The 25908-nt window shown below is 38.8% G+C and overlaps 1 protein-coding gene across 1 annotated transcript in view; it reads left to right on the top strand.

Moving 5' to 3' along the window:
* The window catches only part of LOC135217174 (carotenoid isomerooxygenase-like), a 47411-nt gene that overhangs the window by 8814 nt on the left and 12689 nt on the right, over positions 1–25908 (top strand). Inside the window, exons 2-8 of the mRNA XM_064252896.1 lie at positions 8416–8671; positions 10278–10422; positions 10525–10678; positions 13086–13291; positions 13834–14013; positions 19605–19706; positions 19922–20101. Of these exons, the coding sequence (XP_064108966.1) occupies positions 8416–8671; positions 10278–10422; positions 10525–10678; positions 13086–13291; positions 13834–14013; positions 19605–19706; positions 19922–20101 (1223 nt within the window). The remainder of the gene's footprint in view (positions 1–8415; positions 8672–10277; positions 10423–10524; positions 10679–13085; positions 13292–13833; positions 14014–19604; positions 19707–19921; positions 20102–25908) is intronic.

Below are 25908 nucleotides of genomic sequence, written 5' to 3'. Positions count from 1 at the left end.
TATTACCAATGTTGCAAATGTTTTATAAAAATTTTTGCTGACAATTATTCATTACAAATCATAATGTTTTGTTTCTTTACATTGAAGTTTACTTAATTCTAATACTCTTCGAATGAGTCAGAAAAACAACAGACGAATATCAGCAAGATTCGTCTCTAGTTTTCTTTGCTGTTCAGAATTAGTTTAATTAAACCACAAAATTCATCAAGTAAAAAAATCGTGATACAGTAGTTTGTAAAATAAACGTTTGATAAGCATCTCACGGTCGTCCGTTAATCTCAGTTGAGTTGTCAGTCATTTTTTATTGAAATTTGAACAACAATGCAAATAAAGCTTTCGACGATTTTAGGAGGGACTTAGATCCGCCCTCCGCTCCATTCGACCAGATGTGGTTTATATCCAGCAATAACAAAGGCTGGTCTCAAAGCCAATTAAGTTGGCTAACAATACATTCTTCCCCTTCGACTCAGGATCGTCTATCCACAGACATAAACAATTTTGATCATTTCCTTCAGTTACCTCTGACATTCCTCCGTGAAATATCATCCTTGGTAACTCTTGCTGCCCAGCCCCCCTATCGGTGGGATACGGGGAGAAAGGCCGTCTTGCCTAAGGCAGTTTTTGCGGATTTGAGAGGAGGAAAACCGAGCTAATATTCCCTCTCTCTCTCTCTCTCTCTCTCTCTCTCTCTCTCTCTCTCTCATCAGCCCAAAAAGAGAAACTGTGCATGTTGTTGGAGAGAGAGATTGGTAAAAGATTGTTACAAAAGTGCCTTAGTGTTAACAGCGAGGCTGAATACATGCAAAAGTACACCGTCGATTAAATATGTGGATCATGCAAAAGTACACCGTCGTATTAATTATGTGGATCATGCAAATGCCTAAGTACACAGCCGTATTACATAACCTAGTCGAACTGAAAAAAAAAAAAAAAAAAAAAAAAAAAAAAAAACCAGCTTCGAACTACAGCTAATGTCTTTTAAGAAACTTTAAAGTTAGTGATAGTATTATGGTGTATGAACATCTGGTGCCTGGTCTGTCTCGCCAATGTTTTGAGTCCTGGCGTTTTGAGTTTATCATTAGGCATTTACAACGGAGGTCGTTGAGACACCTCTAATTTTCTTTGTTGATGCGCGGATGAAGCCCAAAAGCTGGAAACTTCCACCCATCTAACTCTCACAATCACACACTGCAACCGCTCGTCTCCATCTTGCACACTCATGCTTCATGGATAATCCCATAGGGATGGCAGTGCCATCAGTGCACTTTATGCGGTGCACTGTAGGCATTACTTGGGGTATTTGCAGCATCCCTTCTGTTCATAGCTGCAACCCCTTTCATTCCGATTTCTGTACCTCCATTCATATTCACTTTCTTCCATCTTGCTATCCACCCTCTCCTAACATTTGTAAAATAGTACAATTGAGAGGTTTTCCTCCTGTTACACCTTTCAAACCTTTCTACTCTCAATTTACTTTTCATCACTGAAAGACCTCATAGGTCCCAGTGGTTGGCCTTGGGCCAAAATACAAAATTCATTATTCACTTTTGACTCGCATTCAACTTTTGATAAGCACCTAATAAAAGTTTCAACAAATGCCGTACGAAAGTTAGGTATTGTTCGGAAGGCCTCATATTTATAAGTGATAAAATGAATGCAACCAGTTTTAGGTCGTTTGTGCTTTCTTGAGTATAGAACACTGTGCTCCGGTGTGGATATCTGCATCTGTGCTTCTGCCAGAGATTTATCTCTTTTTACATAGTGGTTCGTAGTGGTGGGTTTATGTTTCCTAACAGTAGCAGCTATGACTTGGACTTTTTTATAAGTTTTATTTCAACAGATCTCACATTCAAAATTAATCCCTGATCCCCTTTCCCTGCCGAGAGCAACCAAATTCGCTGAGCAGCAGCACCGATATGCAGGAAATGTGCCTCGCTGTCGAACTTCTCGGTTCCAAAGGTCGTTTATTTGTCAAACCGTTGGGTTGTGGAACAACCTCCCTGAGGATGTCGTGCAATTGGAACTTATTTCAAGCGAGATACAATGCATTGACGATAAGTGTGTATAATCACGTGAATTTGCATTTATGGAAAAAGAAGCCCCGGGCTTAAACGGTGGAACACTGGAAAAAGAGGGCGAAAGGACGAAAGAAACTACGGAGAAGATTCAAAACTGATCGTTCATGGGACCTATATAAGTCTGCGAGAAATTAGTATAACCTTCTGATAAAACGGAGGAAAACGGAGTGGAGTACTATAATAAGAAAATTCGTGAGGCTAGAAAAGATACAAATAAGTTATATAATCTCTTTAACCGTTTAACCGGAAATTCAAAAGAGAGAAGAAACTACCTGATTCTTATAGTGATCGAGTTTTAGCCGACAAGTTTCTGGAGTTTTTCAGGAATAAAATTGAAAATATAGTTTCAGTTTTTGCAGAAGCACCGCGTCGCACTATCATTACTAGATTCATAATTCTAATAGAATAACCATTGACGATGTCATTAGAATTAATAAAAAAGACATGGAAAAAAAAGTCTCATCCTATCCGGTGCCTATATCGGAAATAGTTGCAGCTGAGAACTTTCTGCCATTTGAGTATGTGATTTTAAAGAATGTGAATTGCTGCATCTCTGAATGTAAATTGGCGATACCTGAGAGATGAGCAATTGTTAAGCCAGTTTTAAAGGCTACTCTTCACTATCAGCAGATAAGTTCATATATAGGCCAGTATCAAATTCATCTTTTATGCAAAAAATTATGGAACATGCGATCATTGAACAATTAATGATTTACCTAAATCCTGATTGCCAGTCTGCATACAGGCAATCATATTCCACTGAGGCAACCATATGTCCAGTTGTAAATGACCTATTGGAAATGATTGTTATAGATAAGTGTGGTATTTTGGTGCTCTTGGGTCATGGCGCTGCCTTCGACTCAGTTCTGCCCGATTTACTCTTAATGATCTCCAGTCCATCGGAGTTGTAGATGAACCACTTGAGTTTTCGAAGGACTGTTTGAAAGATAGGTTGTACTGCCTGCAGGTTGGAAATGCTGTGTCATCGTACGATCCTTTGGCGTGATCAGTTCCTCAGGGAAGTGTGCTTGGCCCTGTCCGATTATGCATCTATACAATTAGTTTGTCTAATATATACTACATAATCTTGGAATAGAATTCTAGTTATATATATCCTATTTCATTGTTACAAATATTGCGGATACAAATACAAAATTAAATGAAGTTCTACCGAATATTAAACAATGGATGACTGTCAAATATTTTAAATTGAACGAAAATAAAACTGAACTTATAGTCGGTAAGAAAAGTAACTTAATGAGACTGGGTGTTAATCAAGTGTGTACAAATGAAAATTGGGTCCAGATAACTGTTATGGTACGTGATCTCAGGTTGTACTTGGGTTATGTCTTGTCACTCAGTCTACAGATTAATAATGTAGTAAAAGTTGCTGGATATCATCTCAAGAATATAGCCTTAGTGAGGAAATATCTTGATGAGAGCTCTGTTAAGAATCTTTTCACCAACTGTGTCGTAAACCGTCTGGATTATTGTAACTCGGTGCATTATCAATTACCCAACGTACACCTCAAGAAACCGCAGAAAATTATGAACAGAGCTGGCAGCTAGACTCATGAAAAGTTTTTCTCCACGGGACAGGATCACCCCTGTCTTAATTGATTTGCACTGGCTTCCGATTAAGGCCAGAATAATATTCAAGTTGTGTGTTTTGACCCATCAAGTTGTTGAGACCGGGTCTCCTCAGTATTTGAGGGTCCTACTACAGTCAATAAATCACTTGGTACAAGACTAGTTAACGGATGGTTTCAAGTTGGTAGCGCCGCATTTTTCCTCCTTTTAAGCTGAGGCAGATCGAGGATTTGAAGTCTTTCAAAAAGAGCCTGAAAACCTTTGTTTAATCGATGCTACGATATGGAAGATCAAACAGTGAATGTGGAATTTGCAATGTGATCAAATACACCTGATGAAAAAACTGTTCATTTGATAATGGAGGTCCGCGAGCGCTTTGGAAGTGGTGCGGGACCTGGATAAGCCGTAACAAGTAACGAGTAACTTCCCTAATGCCTTTCTCCTCCTTACAGCTTAACACATTTTATTATGTGTGTGGGATCTCCTCTTTATGGATTTCCCTTTACCTCCTCTTTCCTCTTCCTCTTCCACATTCTTTGGAAGTTTGAATTTCAAGTCAATGCCCCTGTAGACTTGGTCCATATGAATCGGTTTCATCTTCTGAATAATATATAATAATAGTAATAATAATCTATTCATGGATGATAAGGCTCTTCCTTTCCAGTGCTCTTCCATGTTATCTCCTTTTTTTAATGTTTCTGAAATACTCACTTTCGTCTCCCTATCGTCTGTTCTCTTTCTAGTCGCCCATTACTTTCTTAAAACACACACACACACACACACACACACACACACACACACACACACACACACACACACACACACACACTGTATAAACAGCTCATCTTGACAGCCTCTTTGCATTTTCTTTCATTCACATTCCAGCTCCGTACTTCGCCTTCATAAAGGGGGAAAGAGCTTAAAAATCCTGTCATACGTCTTCAACGTTCCTTCTACTGGCACAAGTTTATTGCCGATCTTTTGAACATAATCTGCTACCTCTCTTGCTTCACTTGTCTCCCCTTTCATCTAAACAATGATGTTATATTTACTCATACAAGTTAACCATTTTCACTCGCCTACCATCCACGTCAAACATTCATTGGCTCTTCTATCTGGTTTCCATTTACCCGCATAACGCGTCACGTTACTTTCGCTCACAATTACTCAGTACTTTTCCAGCTGTTTTATTGCAAAATTGTGACATATCAGCTACCTGAGCCTCACCGTCTCTACCTTATGCTAGACCCACTCTATTTGGAACCATTACCCTCAGTTACCGTCTGTCTATATCAAATAAAATCCTGTCATACAGCTCCCTTGGTATACCAGTAATTTAATGTTACGCCCCTGTGCTTCTAATAGAGTAGATTTTCTTCTGATCAGCCACACTTTTAAAACCCTGGTCAACTACTTAAGCTCCACAATACAACTTTACTTTTCTGGTGTCTTTTCCATTCTTTAACCTCCTGATTTTAATTCTTCCATCTATAAGCAATTAAATTAGATATTTCTAATTTTAATTATTCCACTCTGTCATTCATCTCTGGATCTCTTTATGTCAACTACGTCCAACCAAGTTCAAAGGACTCACTCCACGAACCAAGACTGCGGTCACATCAGACAGCATCTCTCCATTTCCATTATCTTACTGAGATATCCATTTGTTCATTAACCTTCCTGTACTGAGATGCTGTGGAACAACACAAAGTTCGTGCTTTCATTATTTGCTCGTATTTGTTTTAGCAGCTTTCTTTTTCTATCAATTTCTTGACTCGTGTACATCTGCATACGACGAAGTTATAGAGCTTGGGATCATACCTACCAGGTCCGTAGCTCGTTGTTCCCTTCCTCACTCGGCAACTCACTTGTGAATGGACACCAGAGATATGACAGTGAAGAAATTGTGTTTAGCCATCTCTGTATCATATCAGAGTGAATGCACATTTTTTACAGGTTTGTTTTTGATGACGTTGCTATGAGATATGATATTGACATTATGTTCATCCATACTGTTTAACTCCATAACAGGCATGGGGCTAGATTATATGACTTTTTTTCTAACTTTTAGCGTTATAAAGGTGCTAAAAAATGTTCCTGTATTGTTTTCTTTATCGCCAAAGGGATTTTTAGGAATTTTTCTTGTTTCACTGTTCTTGTGTCTTCTATGAAAGTTCAAGTGACCGGCAATAGAATTGTGGTTTATGGTGCGTCTTGGATATATATATATATATATATATATATATATATATATATATATATATATATATATATATATATATACAATTGAAAAATCTTACATTCTAACGATAGTAGGTTTTCGGCTGCTGACGTTTCTGGTGGCACCAGGTATGGCCATGGAATTGGGTACAGGATACGTACAGAGGATACACCGGTTCCTGTGCTTACTCTTTCTTCCCAATGCAAGGTTAACGTAGCTGCGAGAGTATTAATTTTGTGATCCCACTCCATGCTTTTGGCCATAGATTTACAGTGCATGGTACTAAAAGCTTTAAATACTAGGTGTACTTTTTAGCAGCCCTCAGAATGGAAGAAAAAACCCTAGTAGGCAATGATTTTTTTACTCCCAGTAAGTTACAAACATTTCGTCATTTTGATGAATTTCATCATAGTAAATGTGATGTGAATAATAATAAAGTAATTTGGGGTGAGTATTTAGGCGTTGTGTATATTTCCTTGATTAATATTCCTGAGTAATGGCATTTATCAGAGATATTGCTACACACCTCTGAAAAGGTAGGTTGATGACGAAGGACCACATATCATAAAAAAAAATATTTTAGCACCAGTCTAGATACTCGCAATATAATTGTAAATTATTCTCCACCTCTGAGAAATGTTAATTGGTATAAATGAGAATTAGTCAGCAGTTTACAAAATCGACGATTGCATGATTAATCACAAACTTTGAGATAGTGGTTAGTGGTTAATAGACGGATAGAAATTGTCTCGCCAGTTACGTAACTGTAGTACTTATGATAACGGTTTGGTGTTTTTTTTTTTTTTTTTTTTTTTTTTTTTTTTTTTTTTTTTTTTTTTTTTATTTTTTTTTTTTTTTTTTTTTTTTTTTTTTTTTTTTTTTTTAGATGTCTGGACCTTGACAAGATTTTGAGATAAAGTTCTGGTGAACAGTATTAAAATAATGATTTTCCACGGACAACAAAATTCGGATATAATGGGAAATGAGACGCTACCAGTGCATTGCGGTGTATAAGGCTGCACATAAACACATTTTCAAGAGGTGCTTCTACCCTAAATGATGCTGTTCTTAAGATAACAAAGACGGAAATCCCTGCAGTGTTCATTCATGCTGTTAAGTCCGTCATAAATAAATCCCCTATACTGAAAATGTTCAGGTCATTTACCGACACAGGACTCTTCAGCAAATTTCGAACTCCTACGACACAACCTGCACCGTTCACCTCTTGTTTGTCAGGAGGCACTTTAATCACGATGCAATTACCATAATAAGGAAAGCAGCTTGCTACCCCCTCCCCCCTAACGATTATTTCATAGTCAACTGCAATGTTTTCCTCCTGCCTATGGCCAGACCTACCCACTCGCATTTTCCTTTCCAGCGCTGAGTGACCTCAAAGGTCCCAGTGCTACAAAGTCTAAACTCTATATTCCATTCCATTCCAGAAGGAAAAGCAGAATAATAAATAGGTTTACGCAAACAGATTTGGTAGTGCCTCAGTGGCGTGATCAGTTTATATGGTCTTGGCCTGCCACGTCGGTGGCCGCTAATTCGATTCTCGGGCATTCCAATGAGGGGTGAGAGATGTGTATTTCTGGTGACAGAAGTTCGCTCTCGAACGTGGCCCGGAAGTCACGTAAAGCCGTTGGTCCTGTTGCTGATTAACCACTGGTTCCATGCAAAGTAAAAACACCATACAAACAAACAAAACTGAATTGGAAATAGGACTCGATTGAACTTCAGGTACACCCAGTTCGTACTTTTTAAAGTTTCAACTATTCATCTGCCCGAATAGTTGAGTATTAGGCCCTTCCATTCTAAAGCATCATTCAGCTGTTCCGTCAGCAATTTGAAGGCCTCCAAATGGTTCTCTCTCCGCCTTCGCGCTGTGTCATGAAAGTTAATTTATTCAGGTAATCGGGGAGATTTTTGCGAAAACATTTTACATGGTTTTTTTTTCACTAGTGGCAATATTGAAAGATACTAAAAGGAAATGTATTGTTACCTTTAATGAATCGTTGATCAAGTCATTACAATCAATATGTTTTGTGGGTAATACAAATATTTTCGCGCTCTCACCCCCAAGTTCTTTGTGGAGATTTGATTTCTATATAATCTTCTACGAAACTTTGAAGTTATGTATGAGATATACTCTAAAGAATGTAATAGTGTGAAGGTGAATGTCATCTTAATCTTGAGAGGCCCGTTTTTCTGATGGACTATAGATTCAAGTTTAGTTCTGCTTTTTCAGCTTATGGCGAGCGAGTGAAATGAGGGGCAATTGTCAGTTTGCTCTCTCTGGTTCTACTTCTGGTAATTGTTCTATGCCAATTATGATATTTAGTCTAGTTAATGCTCAGCGAAACCAAATGAGCACAGTTGGAATAGCTTTCAAGAAAACTAATTAGTCTTTGAATAAATTGACTGTTAACTTTCTAGTCTGAGAAAAGAGAGAATCTTAAACAAGATGACCCAGGATGTTTTATGACTGAGCGCAATGCCTTGACTTCCTGTTTACATTTCTTACAGGAACCATTCCACCATGGCTGAGGGGCTCCTACATTCTGGACGGGCCGGGTAGAATGACCTACGGCACGAGCGAATTCAACCACGTTTTCGACGGCTCGGCCCTCATCCAGAAGTTCACCATAGGGGAAACGGGCGTCACTTTCACGAGCAGGTTCCTCAGGAGTTATGCTTACACGACCAACCTCGAAAACGAGCAGATCGTCGTCTCTGAATTCGGCACCACCGGGAAGTCTGTGACCAAGAATAAGCTGGCCAAGTGAGTGTCGAGCATGAAGAGGGAATTAGTCCTTTCGTGCCAGTCATTCGATGCATGAGCAAATATGGCGAGTAAGGATGAGAAGCAGTTATTTAGGCATCAGTTTTGGTCTTGAGTTAAGATACAAATTGAAGATCAAAACGTTTGGAATGCTGAACCGTGTACGCGTTTTTTTTCTCTCCATAGGTCTTCTACGTGCTTCGAATAATTTACAGAGGCTATATCAGATAGGTATCGTTTTTTCAATAATTTGCCTAATTGATATTTTTGAAATAGATTTGAAAACCCGTCAGATTAATTGGAACATACCGAAAGCTTAACTGACTGGTAATGATCAGCGGCTACCCACGTAACGTTACTTTTGTTACTTCTTGTTTAATGTAAACTTCAACAGCAATTTTACTTTTAATGCCAAGAAGAAAATACTAATTTAAACATTTGTATTGTAGCATCATTCTAGTAATCATTTAAGTTTTACCCACGTTTGACAAAAAATCAATTTTTCTTTTTTTTCGGTTCCCAGGAAAAAATACCAGTGTATATTCTTTTCCTTTTTTCCCTTAACTTTCTAATACTGCCGTCCTGTGGAGAAATCCTCCTCTGCTCAACTGTAACCGGTTGTGGATAATTACACTTTTCGACTGAAGTACTCGACTCTTACTCCTATAATGATCTCCAAAGAGAAAAAGAGACTGGAAAGACTATTGTTGCTCTGGGCTTGTTCTCGATGTTAAAAAGGGGACGTTTATTTTGTTAACTTCCAACTCCCCCGTTAATTGTCCCCCCCCCACTCTTCCCCCTCCCCGGGAAAGAGGCCAACTTTTGTCCTCCTTAATTTTTTTCCCGTGTGAGAGAATAGTCTTTTCCCGAATCACGAACAATATTTTTTAGATTTCTATACACTTCAGCCCAATAGAAAATATATACAATATTTTGGATTTGGAATTGAAAACTGCACGTTACTTTTCTCTTCTAGAGACAGATAATCGGTACTCTTGAGAATTGACCAATAATAGCTGAACTCTTATTTTGAGAATGGAACTGCCCTCGTCCAACTAATCGCTGACTTACCAAAGTGGGTTATAAAAGACAAGGAGAAAGCCTAATTTTCTCGATCACATTTTGAAAAGCTTTTAATGGGTGACTATTAAGAGTAATATCGTTAATGACAAAAGTTTACTGTTTCCGTCATTGCACTTGTTCCAGTGGATATTTTACACAGAAAATATGAGGAATCGATGTGTTGAAATTGTCACTGTGGAAAATATGTGACAAAGGCTGGTTTGCTTACTTGCATGAAATGCCGTTTTGTAGTACGCGAACATCTGTAATGTCTAAACCAAGTCTAATGAACCCACCCTCTTGAAGACTGTTTGCCTGCTCGAGGTTTGTCATACACGTCAATTTCGTTTTACGAAATAAATTTTCTGTGAAAACAATTGGCAGTAAAATTCATCTCCTAAATGCAAGAATGTAGTTAGAACCAACCATTAAAGGAAACAGCTGGGGAGGTAACAGTAAACGGTCTTAAGTAAAAGAGAGTGAGTTTGGAGGATTTGTAGATTAGGCGATGATCAGTGTCTGACACCCATCTTTCTTTTCTCAGACTTGGGGACAAGTTCGCTTTCGACAAGATGTTTTCAGACAATGCACCTGTGGGTGTTGTCAAATTTGGGGGTGAATATTATTGCATAACTGAGGCTCCATTCCTTCATAAGATCGATCCTACCACATTAGAGACAATCAGCAAGGTGAGATGAAAAGATGATCGTAGCATCAATTGAATATAACTGTTTATTATTGTAAGTAATGCTGACTTAAACTACACTTTAATGCTTACATCTGGTTTACAGGTGGACCTTCACAAGGAGCTGGGTATCAACTCGCAGTGCCCTAACCCAAGGCCTTTGCCAGATGGCACAACTGTCAATATCCTTCATGGAATGGGAGCTACTGGTCCTAAATATGATATTGTAGGCTTTCCACCTACCCCGTTGGAAGGCAAAAGTAAGAACACTGTACTTTAGAATATGCATAACATCTATTTGTGTAAATTTGAAATTTCATATAATGTTTGATGATTGAAGTCCCTAGTAAAATTTAATACTCAAGAATTTTGAATTTCCGTTTTTTAATATTTCTTTAGTCAGTGCATGCTGGTGGTAGTTTAACCCACCTTGATTGGAGTTTCTCTCTTGCTGCTATGTTGCTTTTAAAAGAGCCCTCACTCTGTTTGCCCTCCGCTATCTCATTTTAATACACATGCAGTGCCCATTTTATGCTTCCCAATCCCTCTGAGAATCATAGTGTGTGCGTAGCCCACTCAAAAATCTAGCTCTCACCATTTATGCCTAAGTGACGTTAATTACCATGTTACATTATAAGATAAGGGAAATGATAAGTTCATAAAACAGTTCGATGAGAAAAAATGATAAATGAAAGCGTAAACACACACACACACACACACACACACACACACACACACATATATATATAATATATATATATAATATATATATATATACTATATATATATATACAACTGAATACCTTTCAAATTTATGCACACAATATTTGCAACTGAAACGCAACTGTAGTTAAATGTTTTTGGGGACTCATTGGACTTGTGTTCTGGGACTCATTGGACTTGACCATTAAATTGTCAACATCTTCATCTTTGGAGTATGTAACAAAAAATAGCAACACTTCAACAGGCCTGAAACTCTGGACTAAAGGGTTATTACTCTATATTTATTTCTGAGTTTCAGTAAAGTTACCTATAGTAAATGCTAGCATAGCATCTTCGAAAAATGCTCACTTGTGAACTCTTGAGTCAGAAGACTGACCCACATTTCAAAATAATGAATTAATAATGTTACAATAGTCACTTTTAAGGCTTTAATAAATTATAGACTTTAAGAAAAAGTTACCACCATTTAAGCTCAAGTTTCATTACCATTACTACTACTGCTACAGGTTCTACCTTCTTTTAAATGCATGATTTTCAAAACACTTTTCACTGTGGCCCCGAACCCCGCTTCCAAACACCAAATTCTGCAACTCGGGAGCTTGAGAGTCGCTTTAGTTGACAAATAATGATTATGGGAACCATCATCAATCCTGTTATGTGCCATGTCAGCTTTGAGTGCTCTGACTAGCAATGAAAAGCAATCTTGTCGAGTGCTACTTTTTGCGTTTAGCCATTTTGTAGACTATCATGCGTATAAACCTCGTCACAGAGACCAATTTACAGATATTATTCTTAATGTCTTACTACCTTGTGTTTCACCTTGATATCATAATACTAATAACCCTTTCAGTAATCTGCCTGTTGTTTTCCATTCTTGTGTCGATAATTTATTTATAAATTTCTTTAGATGCAGTTCAAACGCTTGATCAATAAAACTTGAAATGATGTACACGAAAATGGCCAATTCCATAAACAATACACCACAATTCTTCAAAAGATGACGAATTCTCTTCTGTTTTCGTCTGGATTGGCTAACATGAGACTATCCTTTTCTCTGCCGTCTGGTTTGTAGGCAGACTAAGCACTACCGGGTGGCTGCATTCAACGCAATTGCTCAAAGCTGTGAGGGCAGACTGAAATGGATGCCTAAGGACAGCTGAATTAGTCGAAGCTGTCTTGAGAAACTCGGAAGTAATAGCCCCACTTGACTTTGATAATGTCACACTTTCCTCTAATAACTGGCTGATGATTTCAGATTGTTAGCCTGTCTTAGACTAAAAAGATATTTCTTAAGGTACTTGGTAATTTGAGAAAGGTTTCTAGAGGATGGCAAAAACAGTACATAATATCTCAAAGGCTGAAAAGTTTTGGGCATGTTATTAGAAAGTGACAGAAATAGTCAGAATAGTATTTGTAATATATAAGGAAATAGCAGGGCACAGATTAGTATAGGATCCTAGCAGAGTAAAAATAGATGCCGGGTAGGAATTATGATGAAAAACAAGTGTCTCAGATGCATTGGTGCTGACCTCTTCTACCTTTATACAAAGTTTCTGACACAAGCAGTAACAAGAAGTTGTAAGTTTGCTACAGTGATTCACTTTTGCTTAAACAGTATTTGAATCCACCACTGCCACAACACATTATTTGCCTTTATTTGGGTTTTATGGGTGCTGTCTTCCTTGAAAGCCTTTACTCAATTTTTCATTTTGTCTGTGTTTATTTGGCACATGTACATGACTCTCCTAATCAGTCCTTGCCCCCATTGATATACAATGCTTTAATTAACAGTAGTATATTTACAGATGTTAGAGAGAACCCTGTTATTCTATGTAGGTGTAAAGTCTTACTGTATTTTGCTTACTATACAATTCATTATCAGGTACTCTAAGAGTGAAATTATAGATTCTTATATTTTAAAGCATATGCTATATTCTGTAACAGGTTCCGTTTTTGCCAAACCCAAAAAATTGGGGTCTGTGGATGCTCGATGGAAACTGAACCCATGCCACATGCATACATTTGGAATGACCGAAAACTACTTCATCCTCCTTGAACAACCTTTGACGATTGATGTTAAAGCTATGGTTGCCAATACCATACGAGACAAACCATTCATTGGAGGCATGGAATGGATGGAGAATAAGCTGGTGAGTATATTCACAACTGCAAGCTGTATCACATACCTAAAACAAGTTGTTCTCAAACTCAAAAACAAACTTCATAATGTTTTGCAAGTCAAAAGGAAACTGCAGATTTTGTCATAACCAGAAACTAACTGGCGACTGTTTCAAAATCCAAAAACACTTCGCAGACTGTCCTGACACCAAAAACAAACAAGAATTATTGTTACAGGAGCAAACTTTCAACAGTATAAATACCAGTGTACATTTTGCTTCATGTGAATGAGCTGAATGAAAAAAAAAAAAAAAAAATTCGGGGGGGAATCGCTTAGGTTTTGCTACCACTGGCTTCCATGGCTGATGTGTGAACTTGAAATGAAAGTGACAGCCACGATAAAGAAATACGACGTTGTCACACCTCTCTAGTGGCTCGGCATTATTTTTCAAATGATAGATAGCCGAGCATTTGGAGGACATAGTGTATTCAAATATTTGCCTGGCTTTAGTGCAATATATCATACATATGTATTTTATGTATTAGTATATATACTCACACCATTCCTTTTCAGGTCAAGATCCATATGGTTCATCGTGAAACCGGAAAAGAAGTGAAGCTGAAGTGCAAGTGTGAAGCTTTCTTCTTTATGCATATCATTAACTGCTATGAGAGAGACAATCACGTCGTTATCGATGTCAATGGATACGCCAAACCTGACCTGCTACATGCCTTCCATCTGAAAAATTTAAGGGTATGATTCCGTAGTCAGTAGATAGAATGAGAACTGGGTAATTAGTTGCTTGTATATAATTGTAACCAGGGTGAAGAAAGGCATATGACGGCTATCGACTTCCCAGGAAAGGTGACACCTTTCCGAGCTCTCTCGTCTGTCTGCTGCAAAGGGTGTAAAAATTATAAATATATATATAAAAATATAATAATATATATATCTATATAATATATATATATATATATATATATGATAATGATATTATATATAGCCCACAAAATACACAAAAAATTTATCTTTACATGTATTTCAGTTATTTGGAATTAATCTTACATACTATTAAGATAGCTTATATTTTTGCGCCGCTAGGGGCCGTCGGCATTTAAAAAAGAAAAAAAAAAAAGCAGCATGACTGACATGGTTACACTGTCGATAATCTTCTGTTGTTCACCACCAGGTGGCTCTAGAAGTAGAAAGGGTTTTTGTCAGAAACTCAGAATTCTTCCTGCTGCGTCCCCCTTTGATTAATGGCATGTGGCTGTAATAATTTTTTTTCCGTTTCTGGCTGGTTTTTGGTCGTATTTCTCCTGTACGGTACTGTAAGTTTGGTTTTGTTTTTGAGCTATGTCGTCACTCTTCTACTGCTAGCCGAAATAGAAGCATTAGTCTATGGAGGAACGAGTTTTGTATTAAGAGTGTATTTGGTTATCCATGATGGCCACACTGTTTCATGTAAGGGTATTTCTAAGCAAAAGCTCCGTGTTTATTGTAGGTCAATCGTTATTAACCCCATATCTACCCAGCTTGATTGGGGACCCATTGGGAAAGTTGGGAAAACCGGACTGATTTTGTGAAATATCGGATGATGCTGGAGGCCGATAGGTTAAGGAGGCACTTCGTCAAGTCCAGCCATAAGCGGCGATAAGCCTACTCCATCCACGCGCGATATAGTAATGACCAAGATCTAGCGAGAGTTTGGGACTTCTTTGGGCATGTGATTTTGTGACGTCACGCAGTCCGGTCGAACCGACAATTCACTATGTAAACATGGGGATAATTGCCTTGGTTACACTTTGAATGCGATTTATTTTACAAAAAAAATATCCTTCCATAGATTTAAGCGGTGAATACGATTTTGGACATATGAAGTATTTGTAGCTCATGTAAATATCGATATTGGAGAACTCGAATAGGCGAAATGTATTTTGTTAAATTACAAGTTTAATTTTGAGATTATATATATATATATATATATATATATATATATATACATATATATATATATATATATAAAACTCGAGAGACGATCTGACTGAGGTACTTAAGAGCCGTTGTTGCGAGTAATACTAGCAGTCTATATATATAGTATATTAATATATATATATATATTATATATATATATATATATCATATATACGTATATATATATATATATTATTATATATGTGGGATATATATATCTAATATATATATATGTAGTATGTATGTATGTATGTTAGTTTCCCGTCCGCATCTGTCTCCCTCCCATGAGGATTTAACATACTTGTAACTTCGGTCCTTCCATTAGACCTAGCGGATTTTGACCCTGATTCAGATGATTCTCCCTCAGTGTTTAGGCGTTTGCTTTTGTCAGCGAAACCTTGGCTCTGGTTCAAGTGAGTAAGAAGTTAAAATTGTCTGATTCTGTTTTTGCACGGTTTGATGCAATATCGAAAGCTAATTACCCCTTAAACCAGGTCATAGGAATTCGATATCCATGGTTTCATCTTTCATGAAACTTTCAGGAGCATTGCCAGAGTATTTCAAGTTGCTTGACCCTATGAAACGTAGAGCCCAAGAAACTGATAAAACTAGTTTGGTCTAATAATGAGGCAGAAGCGCGGTCGAAATCCGCTGTTCACGCTATTGCAGCCCTTTCCTCTGCAGAACTTGCGCTAATTACTATGGTTCATTTATTGTGCCAATTAGATCTTATTACTCTTGAGGGAGAAACGGTACTGGATAAACTCTAAGAGTATTTTCCCTGCCTTCATAGAGCTATTTTAGACTTCTGGAGAATTGTCGCATATGTTTATCATTTAAATTTTGAAGAAATGAGATCAAGTGTTATGAGTGCTATTTTTATACTCTCTTTTCTTCTGTTTGCGTTGCGTACATACGGTTTCTTCATTCTCTCTTCTTCTTCTTCTGGTTCTCTTCGTAGCTAAGGGTAATGTTTGGACGGTTATTTGTTATATGGGCTAACCTTCAATTATCACTTGCGAAGAGTTTCTCTTCTCATAGGAACATTGTAAATTATTTTAATTGGGTTTCCATGTCTCTCAGGAGGTCTTGTTTCATGGCGTGGATACGTTCCGCGGATTCTGGGCAAGTTAAACACCACTTAATTAATTTGCTTATAATTAGAATAAAGTATAAGTTTCACAACACAACACTAAACTACACCGTATAAGGCCTTGTTCTTAACTAACTTTCTCTGGGAGCTCAAATGAAGTTTGAACCTAACTGATTCAATTAGCTCCTCCTTAACTACTCACTAAGACGCATCCTACTTCTTGTTGAGTGGCTTTCCTTACTTCCGGTGCCACCCCTAGATTAGTGTGATTGGTTTCGTCTCTTGACGGTAACCACCCACTGAAGGAGTCAAAGTTCATAGTTTCTGGTGAGGTTTGCATTTTACTGTTTTGGAAATAGAGTGCCTGTGTTTGGTCTAGTTTTCGAAACTGCTATTCGTGCAGTCTTATGCTGCACACATCTACTCTTTTCTATCTTAACTTCTGGGAGATTCTTCATCACTCTACCCTCACTATATATTTTTCTACCAGTGGTTTTTCCTAACTAATTGTCCCTACCTATTCTCTGGACAGACTCATGTTGTTTCCTAACACAAGTGTGTTCTTTTTTGCCTTGTAAAGTAACGCCAGCTTAGCGATTAGTAACTGTATTTGATGCCCCTCATGAGAGTGTACATAATCCTGATGTTTTTAAAGCTATTGCTGAAGATGTTTCCAATCAAGAAAGTAGAGAATGATTAGCTCAGTCTTGACAAGCCTCTTTCAAGGATCCTGCACCTATTCTAGTTTCCAGTCTTGCTTCAAAAATTCATGCTGTTTTTTGACCCAAGGTGTTTTCCATTTCTTGCTCGTCTAGTTAGCCCTTTTGAGGTAGGAAAGTCTCACATTTTAGAGGAAAGAATTTTAAAACCAACCTTAACTGATAGTTTGAGCCCTCAAGGTACAGTAGGAGCCTGTCTTCAGAGCTTTTGGTGTGTATGGCAAAGTTTTTGATCAGACCCCTAGGTGGTGAAGATGCTCAAGGAGGGGTATATCGTACTTTTGTTACTCCTCCTCTGTCAGCAACTCCAATATCCTTCCCCGTGTACTGTCATCACTTAGTGAAATTTCCAATTTTATAGGAGATCGCACAGTTGTTATGCAAGGAGGCAATTGAACCAGTGTCAAAGTCAGCGAAATTTTACAATAGCCAAGACCTCGGTGGACAAAGATGTTTCCAGTCGCAACAAGTTCGTTTGTCTGACTCCTTTTTCGATGGAGTCACCCAGTTTTCTTCTAGCAAACATCCAGAAGGGAAACTGGATGATTTCTATCGATATGCAAGATGCATGCTTCTGGTTCTTATTCAGTCAAGAAAAGTTCTACACTTTGTCTTCAAAGGCAGGATCTTCCAATTCAAATGCCTGGGTTTTGGTCTTAGCACAAGTGTTCTGGCTCCCAGCGGGATGGAGTCATTTGCTAGGCATCTGGATGCTCCTACACCTGAGACAGTTGGTTAGTTCTCGCCAACTTGTCTAAGGTGATCTTGAGGACGAAATATTGTCACATACGACTAGCCTCGATTTAGGCATTCTGATCAACTTCAGCAAGTTTTCACTTCTTCCATTCCAGGGATGAAGATCGACTCTTGGTCTTTTTGGGCTTTTCAGGCAGAGACGAGTACTGTAGACAGTTTTCTATCTCATCTAAGAGAATTTCTACCTTTAAAAAAAAACTTCCAGCCAAGAAATGTCTGTCTCTTTATATAAACTTTTCTTCATTCCCTGCCTAAGAATGAAACCAATTAAATTTGATCTCAGGAACACTTGGGACAGGTCTCTTTATCTAGATTTGTTTCTGGTGATAATTGCCTCAAGTCTTGAGTTCTCTCCGTTGGTGGGGAGGTTGGTCAAGGCTGTTGATGGGTCAAGAGTCCAGACCTCACATTGTGCTTAGATGCGTCAGTGTCAGGTTGGAGAGCCATTCTGGGACACATCAAAATGTCAAGGAGTTGGACAGCAGCAGAAAAGAAAATGTGCATCAGCATTCTAGAGCTTCTGGCAATTTGAAAAAGCCTTATGCAAGTAGAATATCTTGTAGAGACAAGATGATCGCAGTCTACTCAAATAGTTCAACTTCACTGTCTTTCGTAAGGAGAATGGCAGAAAACCTTCTCCTTCGGGCAGAATTCAGGAACAACGTTCTTTTACCTCAATTTATCACAGAGAAAAACGTTATTGCCGGCCAACTCGGCAGGAAAGAATAATTACTTCCGTCAGAGTGGTCTCTATTCACAAATCTGTCAGAGGTTGTGGAACCTTTGGAGAGTCATTTACATCGACATGCTTGCAATCGCCAATATACAAAGCTACCAATTAACTGTTCTCTATGCCAGGACCCTTAGGCATGGGCAGTCAATGCTTTTCTCCAAGAATGGTTGAACCTAGACATCTATGCTCTTCCCCCATTGTAGTTTGGAGGAAAGTAACCGACAAATTGCGCTCTTTAGAGAACGCAAGGATGATGTTGGCTCCAAAGAGAATGGTTTCCCGAGCTACCTCTCCTGACGGTAGATGTTCCTCTTCTTCTTCCTTTCAGGAAACATCTTAAACAGCCTCATTGAGAAGATTTCATCAAAACCTCTATGTGCTTCATCTGACTGTGTGGATACTGTCAACAGTCTCTCATGTTCTTAAGAGTCCTTTTTCTCCATAAGGATCCTCAGACAAGTCTTGTTATGATAACCTTACACCCTGCTGTGGATCTACCCACTGATGGCAGTACCTACCAGAAAGGATCACATAACAGGTAAGACTGTCAAGAAGCTTTTTTCTCTTTTAATAAAGCTTTAGTTGGCTGACCGAGTGTTTTTCCGGCTGTATACTAAACCACCATCCTTTTTCCAATGTGTTAGTCAGCTAACTTTAACAGTAGATAAGATTCATTCCAAATAATGTAGATTTTCATGATATGTAAGTATATTATTTGGATACTTACGCACTGTTAAAGTGGAAACCCTCTCAGTCTCCCCACGTTTTAGTGGGCGGTCAGGATTCTGTCAAGAATTCTGTCAAGAACATAAACATTCTAGAGCCACCTGGTGGCGGAAAACAGGGGATTATAGACAGTCTAACTAGATCAGCCATGCTGGTGGAGTTTTTCTCTCTCTCTCTCTTTGCCAATAGCACCTAGCTGCGCAAAGATAACTGGAACAGTAAGTATGAATCCAAATAATTTCATCATGAAAATTCACACCATATTCTTGAGGTATTAGTTGGCAGTCCATTGATTTATGGTAAAGTTATATTCTTTGATGCTTTATTTCCCTTAATTTTTCAGGAGAATGGTGCAACTCTTGGCAGCAACCTTGATGGAGGAGCTGTTAAGCGTATCGTTATACCCATGGACATCTCGGACAAAGTGGCACCCGAGATGAATCTGGTTAGAATCTGGATCCAGTTTTTCCCTTTTTAAAAGATTATTCATGTTAAATTATGGGTTTAGTCTTCCTCTTAAGTTTAAATTGTGGGATTGACTAGAATTTCGGGATCTCAAATTATGAAAGTGAATACTGTAATATAGTTTTATATTGTGTGAATAAGCAAGAGCCACATGATCATATTCTCGTGTCTTTAAATTTCGCTTTCTTTTACCAGGTTATGCTTGCTGGGACAAAAGCAAAGGCACAGAGGCAGAAAGATGGTTCATTGGTCTTAACTCCAGACAATGTCACAAACTTTGCTTATGAAATTCCATCTGTTCATCCAGACTATGTTGGCAAACGATACCGTTATTTCTATGGTAGCTGTGGAGACATGACTGGTGTCACTGGAAAGGTGAGTGAATCTTGTATGAACCTGAGTAAATAGCCACATAAAGGTATATGTTCGATTTATAAAGAGCTTTACATATTCAATGGCCAGCAGCTATATGTATTTTAAAACAGGTGCCCCTCAGCCTATGTGACCTTGCAACCTTCACATCCGAGTGTGACATCTTTTTCTGAGTAGGAAATCACAAATGAAAAGGATCTCCAAGGGCCTGGGGACTTAACTTTGCTTTTTGCACATTTCTGTTAAGGATGGAGATCTGAGAGACACTCATGGGTTTGTGACTGGGTGACTTTGTGAAAGTATAATCTAGTGACAGTTTTTTTTATTAGGTTTGTGAGAACAGGTTTCATGTGTATGGATGCAACAAGTTATTGATGCCAGGTGATTATTTTGTGATTAGCATTAACTGCAAGAAATTATAAGAGAAAAAGAGGTGAGGGTTCTGTGATAAAGCACTTTAATAATCACTATGCTAATTTTCCAGGTAGACCAAGCATATTCCAGGACGTGAATACGAAAGTTGAGTTATGATTTGCGACTAAACTTAAAGATAGCTATTTTAGTAGATAATTTGGCCTTAAACAGAACTGTACCATAAAAGTTTTGTTCCTACATGTTATACAAACCCTCAATCTTTTACATTAGAAATTCCTTTAGCGTAGGCTGGAATTCGGCCGTTGAAGTTTTAACAAGGCAGTTTGGCAGTAACTACTGTCCGCTAATCGAGAGTCTTCCTGCCCGACTTGATGTAATTTGTAAACATTTCACTTTGCTTTCGGCCGCCGTGAAGATCACTTTTTTTTTTTCGCTCTCTGCCCTCTGTGTTCAATGTTTTTCACCTTCCTGTTTTTTTCGCTCTCTGCCCTCTGTGTTGTTCAATGTTTTTCACCTTCCTGGTGAGACCTTTCCTTTTTTTTGTTGGATGTTTTTTGTGTGTGGTTTGTTTGCTTTATTATCTTTATTATTGCAACATGCAAACCCAGGATCTAGATAAGCCCAAACGCCCCTCCTCCCAGTGTGTGCGCACAGGAATTGGAGGGAAGAAATGTGGTAGGTTCAGATCCTCGGTGGAAGTTGATTCTCACGCCTTCTGTGCCAAATGCCGGGGTCGTCAGTGTACAAGGACTCAGACATGTAGTAGAGTATGTGCCTCCTGGTCATCTGAACTCTGGACTAGGTAGGGGTGGAGGCGATGTTGGGGGAAGGCTTTCAGGGCTTCGTCTGAGGGCTACACACGGTATCATCATTTACCAAACTACCAAAACCGCCGGAAACACCGAAACGGCCAAAAAAATTACTGGAAAGGCTAAAGGCTGCCTATTAATCTATAACTATGTCCTCTTGGTTCATTGGTAGAGCGGCTTACTTGTTTCCATGCATGTGCCCATCATAGATTCAGTTTACAGAGGCGTAATTTTTTTCAATTAATCAAATTATTAATTATACATTAATTATTGTAATATCAAGTAATTTGTCTACATTGACACAGCTAAATAGTAGTCATGAATAGTGTGAGGACTGAGTAAGACGAGGAGAGCGAGCGAACTGATTTTATTCGGTTGTTGTTTGAGATTAAGCTGGCCTTATGCCAGCATGGGCTCTTGCTCCTAGAGCAGCCTATAGTTTTATTTGGCAAATGAGGCTGTACATAAGGCGGCGTGCGGACGGAAAGCGTAGTGTCCGTCACGCACGCACGAACTAACATAAACAAAACAGGACAGGGCCCCCGCTATGAATGTGTTTCTTCACAGATGAAAATACATGAATATTATTACATAGAGGGAACAGATTCCCGACATATACACATCAAAAGAAAGGGCGTACAATGCTCTACATTTTAGAACCTGGAAGAAAAGAGAGGACATATGGGTATACAAATTTTTACAATGGAAGGGCGAACATTCGCCCGAATTTCGTCCTTACAATATCAGAAACAAATGTTATAATCAACTAGATTAAGCTTCATTTTGAAAACTAATATCTATCTATTTATTTGAGAAATATAGGTAAAATACTTGTATGTACGTATACATATTTATTTGAGAAATATAGGTAAAATACATGTCTTCAATTATCAGTGCTAACCATGCTTAACACCTGCATGTTTACTCAGAACTGTCCAAACTGTTATGGTTTAGTGGAGTTTCACAAGATATGTGACCTTTTGTCTTTTGGGTGCGCCTAAGCCTCTCACTCCTTTTGAATTTACTTTGCCATCTGCGGAGGTGACAAAATTTCCATGTCTCATTTTGTTATCCTTCAGGAAGTTGCTCACAATTTTATATTGTATTAATTTTTTTTTTTTTTTTTTGCACCATTCACTGAGCCCTACATAATAGTCCTTAAATCTGCCTGCAAGTTGGAAATTATCTCGCCCATAAAGAGCCCTCTCAAGATCTTTATAATGTCCAAGCACTAAATTGTCCAGTTTCTCAATCAAATGGAGGTGTGGTTGCTGCTTCCAGTTTATTGCAATTTTGATAACATTGTTTAGTGACTCAGCATTGTTATTAGTCCATGACTCACCACTAATTACCTGTATCTGGCGAGGCCTGAAAACATTCTCTTCTGAAATTGGCAACAGCCGATCACTAAAATAATCTTGGAATGCATTAGCCTTCCTTGTTTCAATAAGATTCTTCACTGTGTTTACACGGTCGTCAAATATTACACTTGTGTCCGCTGAAACAATTCCTTCACTTCCAAAGGTGCCATTCACAAGTTCATTACGGATCTTTGCAGTTGTGCCAACCTTTTTCTGAAGATAATCCACAGTTACTTTTCATATGACGAATACAAGATAAGAAAGTTGAAGCAGGAAAGTTGTGCTTTAGTGCCTTCTTCAGACTTCCAATTACTAATTTAGAGGTGTCCTCATCAGATAAGAAGGTGGACTTGTGGGACAGGAGCATGTTCTTGAGTACTGACACCTTTACAGCTGGATATTTATACACTGTTGCTATGACAAAAAGTTCTCCATGATTGAAGGTTCTGTCTATACCGAGCACACTCCTAGAACATCCACAGCAAAAACATTTGATGTTGGGTATACATTATGACAGAAGGAATCTTATATTTCCCATGTACCACTCACTGTGCAAAGGCATGTGATGATAGAAGTTCACTATCGATGTGGTTCGGAAGTCACGTAAAGCCGTTGGTCCCATTTCTGAATAACCACTGGTTCCATGCAACCTAAAAGCACCATACAAACAAACAAACAAAGGCATGTGAGTGCACTAAATTATCTAATTGTTGAATAGGATCAGCAAAGTTATTATAATTACCAGGCTGCTCTCTCTTTTTCATTTGGTACTTCACATTGTGTATTTGTTGCATGTTAGTTGGAGCACTGAGGGGGCTGTTTTCCAGGATCAGTTTGGTATATACTGAACGTGGCTGGTCTGTTTTAACTGCTTCTCCAATGTGTTCTAAGACAGTCCCTGGAGTTTGCACATACTCAACACCGCAGTCCTTTGAATATCCATGTGCTGGGCTAAATATTCAACAACAGTATACGGCTGAATTGCCGAGCTCGGATTCAGACACTTCGCAGTACCTAACCAAGTTATTCTTCATTTATAATCACCAGAGGCTGTAAGTTTTGCATAATTTCTGTGAACCTAACACATCATCAACAGAAGGTTGTGGATCGAGGGGAGCAAATGTCATGCCCTTTTTGACTTTAGTTCAACACAATATTTACCCTCCTTTAGCATTACTTTTTTGAGTGACCATCACTATTCATGAGATAAGAGGGTTTAGGGGGAACAACCACTGCTGCTTCCATATACTCTGCAATCATCATATAATTCGCTTTTTAGTCCTTTCTGTTTTCTTTCCACGTTTCTGCTATTGTCCACCACAAAGTAAACATTTTCCTTTATAGTACCTGGAGGAATTGCTTTTAAGAAAGCTGCATGTTCCTGTGTCAGTTGATCCACTATCTCCCTTGTGTCAAGAAACCTTTCTTTGAGTTTTCCATGTGTAGAGTTATCTTCTGTTGCTGACTTTGGCTGATCATCACAACTTTCCTCCATTGAGTCACTAGAATGAATAGATACTGGTGTAGATGTTGTAAAAGGTGGAAACATGAGACGTGATGAATCCTGATTTTCAGCTTCGTCCTCTGAAGCAGCCTGACAGAAAGAAACAGACAACTCTAACTCTTCAGTCATAGCTTCAACAGACTGTCCACTGATGTCCTCTGAAGCAGCCTGACGGACAGAAACAGACTACTCCAGCTCCTCATTCAAACATCCACAGACTGTCCATTGGTGTCCAGGGATTGCACACTGCATTTTGTTGTTGCACTGTTCTCACACATTGTCACAAAGTGGTTTGGTATATAAGCTTGACAATTGAGAGGTAACAGAGTTTTAGTCCACATCACAGTCTCACATGGAGCAAATGATTGCTGGACCCCATGAGCAACAACTTTCCTAGAGAAGGGTTCAGTTATAAATTCACTAGCAACATTAGGTGGATAATATGATCTGATTGCATCCTTGAAAACAGCACTGAGTGCATAAATATGCAACATCTCTGCATAAGACCCATTTGTGTAAGCACTGGATAAGTCTTCTGTAATTGCTGACAACTACCGATCATCACAAATCAATTATAAAACAATCATATCTAGGGTTGTTTTTGGTCATTTTGGTCGTTTCGGTAAATAGTGAGACCCGGCTACACGCCCCTAATGACTCCTGTAGTGGTCAGTCCTTCACTGTCATTTCTCCCCCTTGTAAACTTCTTTGCTTGGCTATTTCTTCTTTAGGGGGAATCTTTACTTCCGCTTCTTCGCTTGATTCATCCTGCAAAGAAGAGGGGCATAAGGGCAGATGACGGACTTGTTGGATCCAGGGGCCTCTGCTTGCTTCGAAGGAGATCTTCCCCTTTGAAGCAAGTAGAGACTCCTCTCTCTAACCTGACTTTTGCTTCTTCTGGTACAGTGGCTTCACAAATGGGATTTGCAGCAGGCATGGACGACACTTTGGTTGCCTGGTATCCCATCTCTCCAGGGGCTTGTGGCACACTTCTCATCCATGTCTGTGATGCACATGGCTGATGCGGTGACAACCACGACATTCTCTGTACCTGGGTATGTGGCCCTGCCTCATTTAGTTTGTACCCAACTATCACCAGTGTGACTCCCTCCGTGCTGATGGGGACACGGCCATATACATCCAAGGTAGGTAGCCCACCACCTCTTCCTCCAGGTTACGCTATGCTGTCTTCCCCATGCCACGTATGTTCCTGTGGCACCCAGAGTACCATCTCTCCCAGATCTACCTCCAGCGGTGTATCTTCATGCCTTGTCCGCGCCTGTTCCTGCTGCTTTCATAGTTCCTGACCGTTCTGTTTATGTCATTGTCACTGCTCTTGTATCTGCTGCCCCAGGTCTGCTGCTATGGTGGCTGACCCAGTGGCCCCATGGATGAGGGACTTGAACCGTGGCCACCGAGAGAGAAGGCCAACTCGATGGGGGAGCAAGGCAGGGAAGGTAGTCGGATGGCTGTGCTTTAATCAGCAGCCCAGATGAACTTTCTTAAACATTTGTGAAACCTTGACTTGTTAAGGTATAATTTATAATTATTCAAAAGGAAATAAAAGAAGTTACTTCAGGGTGATAAATAAAAGAATTAATTTAAGGATGATAAATAAAAGAAATAGCTTGAGGATGATAAAATCATGATGCTAGTAAAAAATAGTACATCAAGGTAAGTTATATTCATGTAAGTAAGCAAAAAGAAGCAATGTCTTTACCAAGCATATTCATAATCATAAATAGGTGCCATAAATATGGA

The sequence above is a fragment of the Macrobrachium nipponense genome, chromosome 7 (genome assembly GCF_015104395.2).
Source record: "Macrobrachium nipponense isolate FS-2020 chromosome 7, ASM1510439v2, whole genome shotgun sequence".
NCBI classification, from domain to species: Eukaryota; Metazoa; Arthropoda; class Malacostraca; order Decapoda; family Palaemonidae; genus Macrobrachium; species Macrobrachium nipponense.
This window is presented reverse-complemented; position numbering and strand designations above follow the sequence as displayed.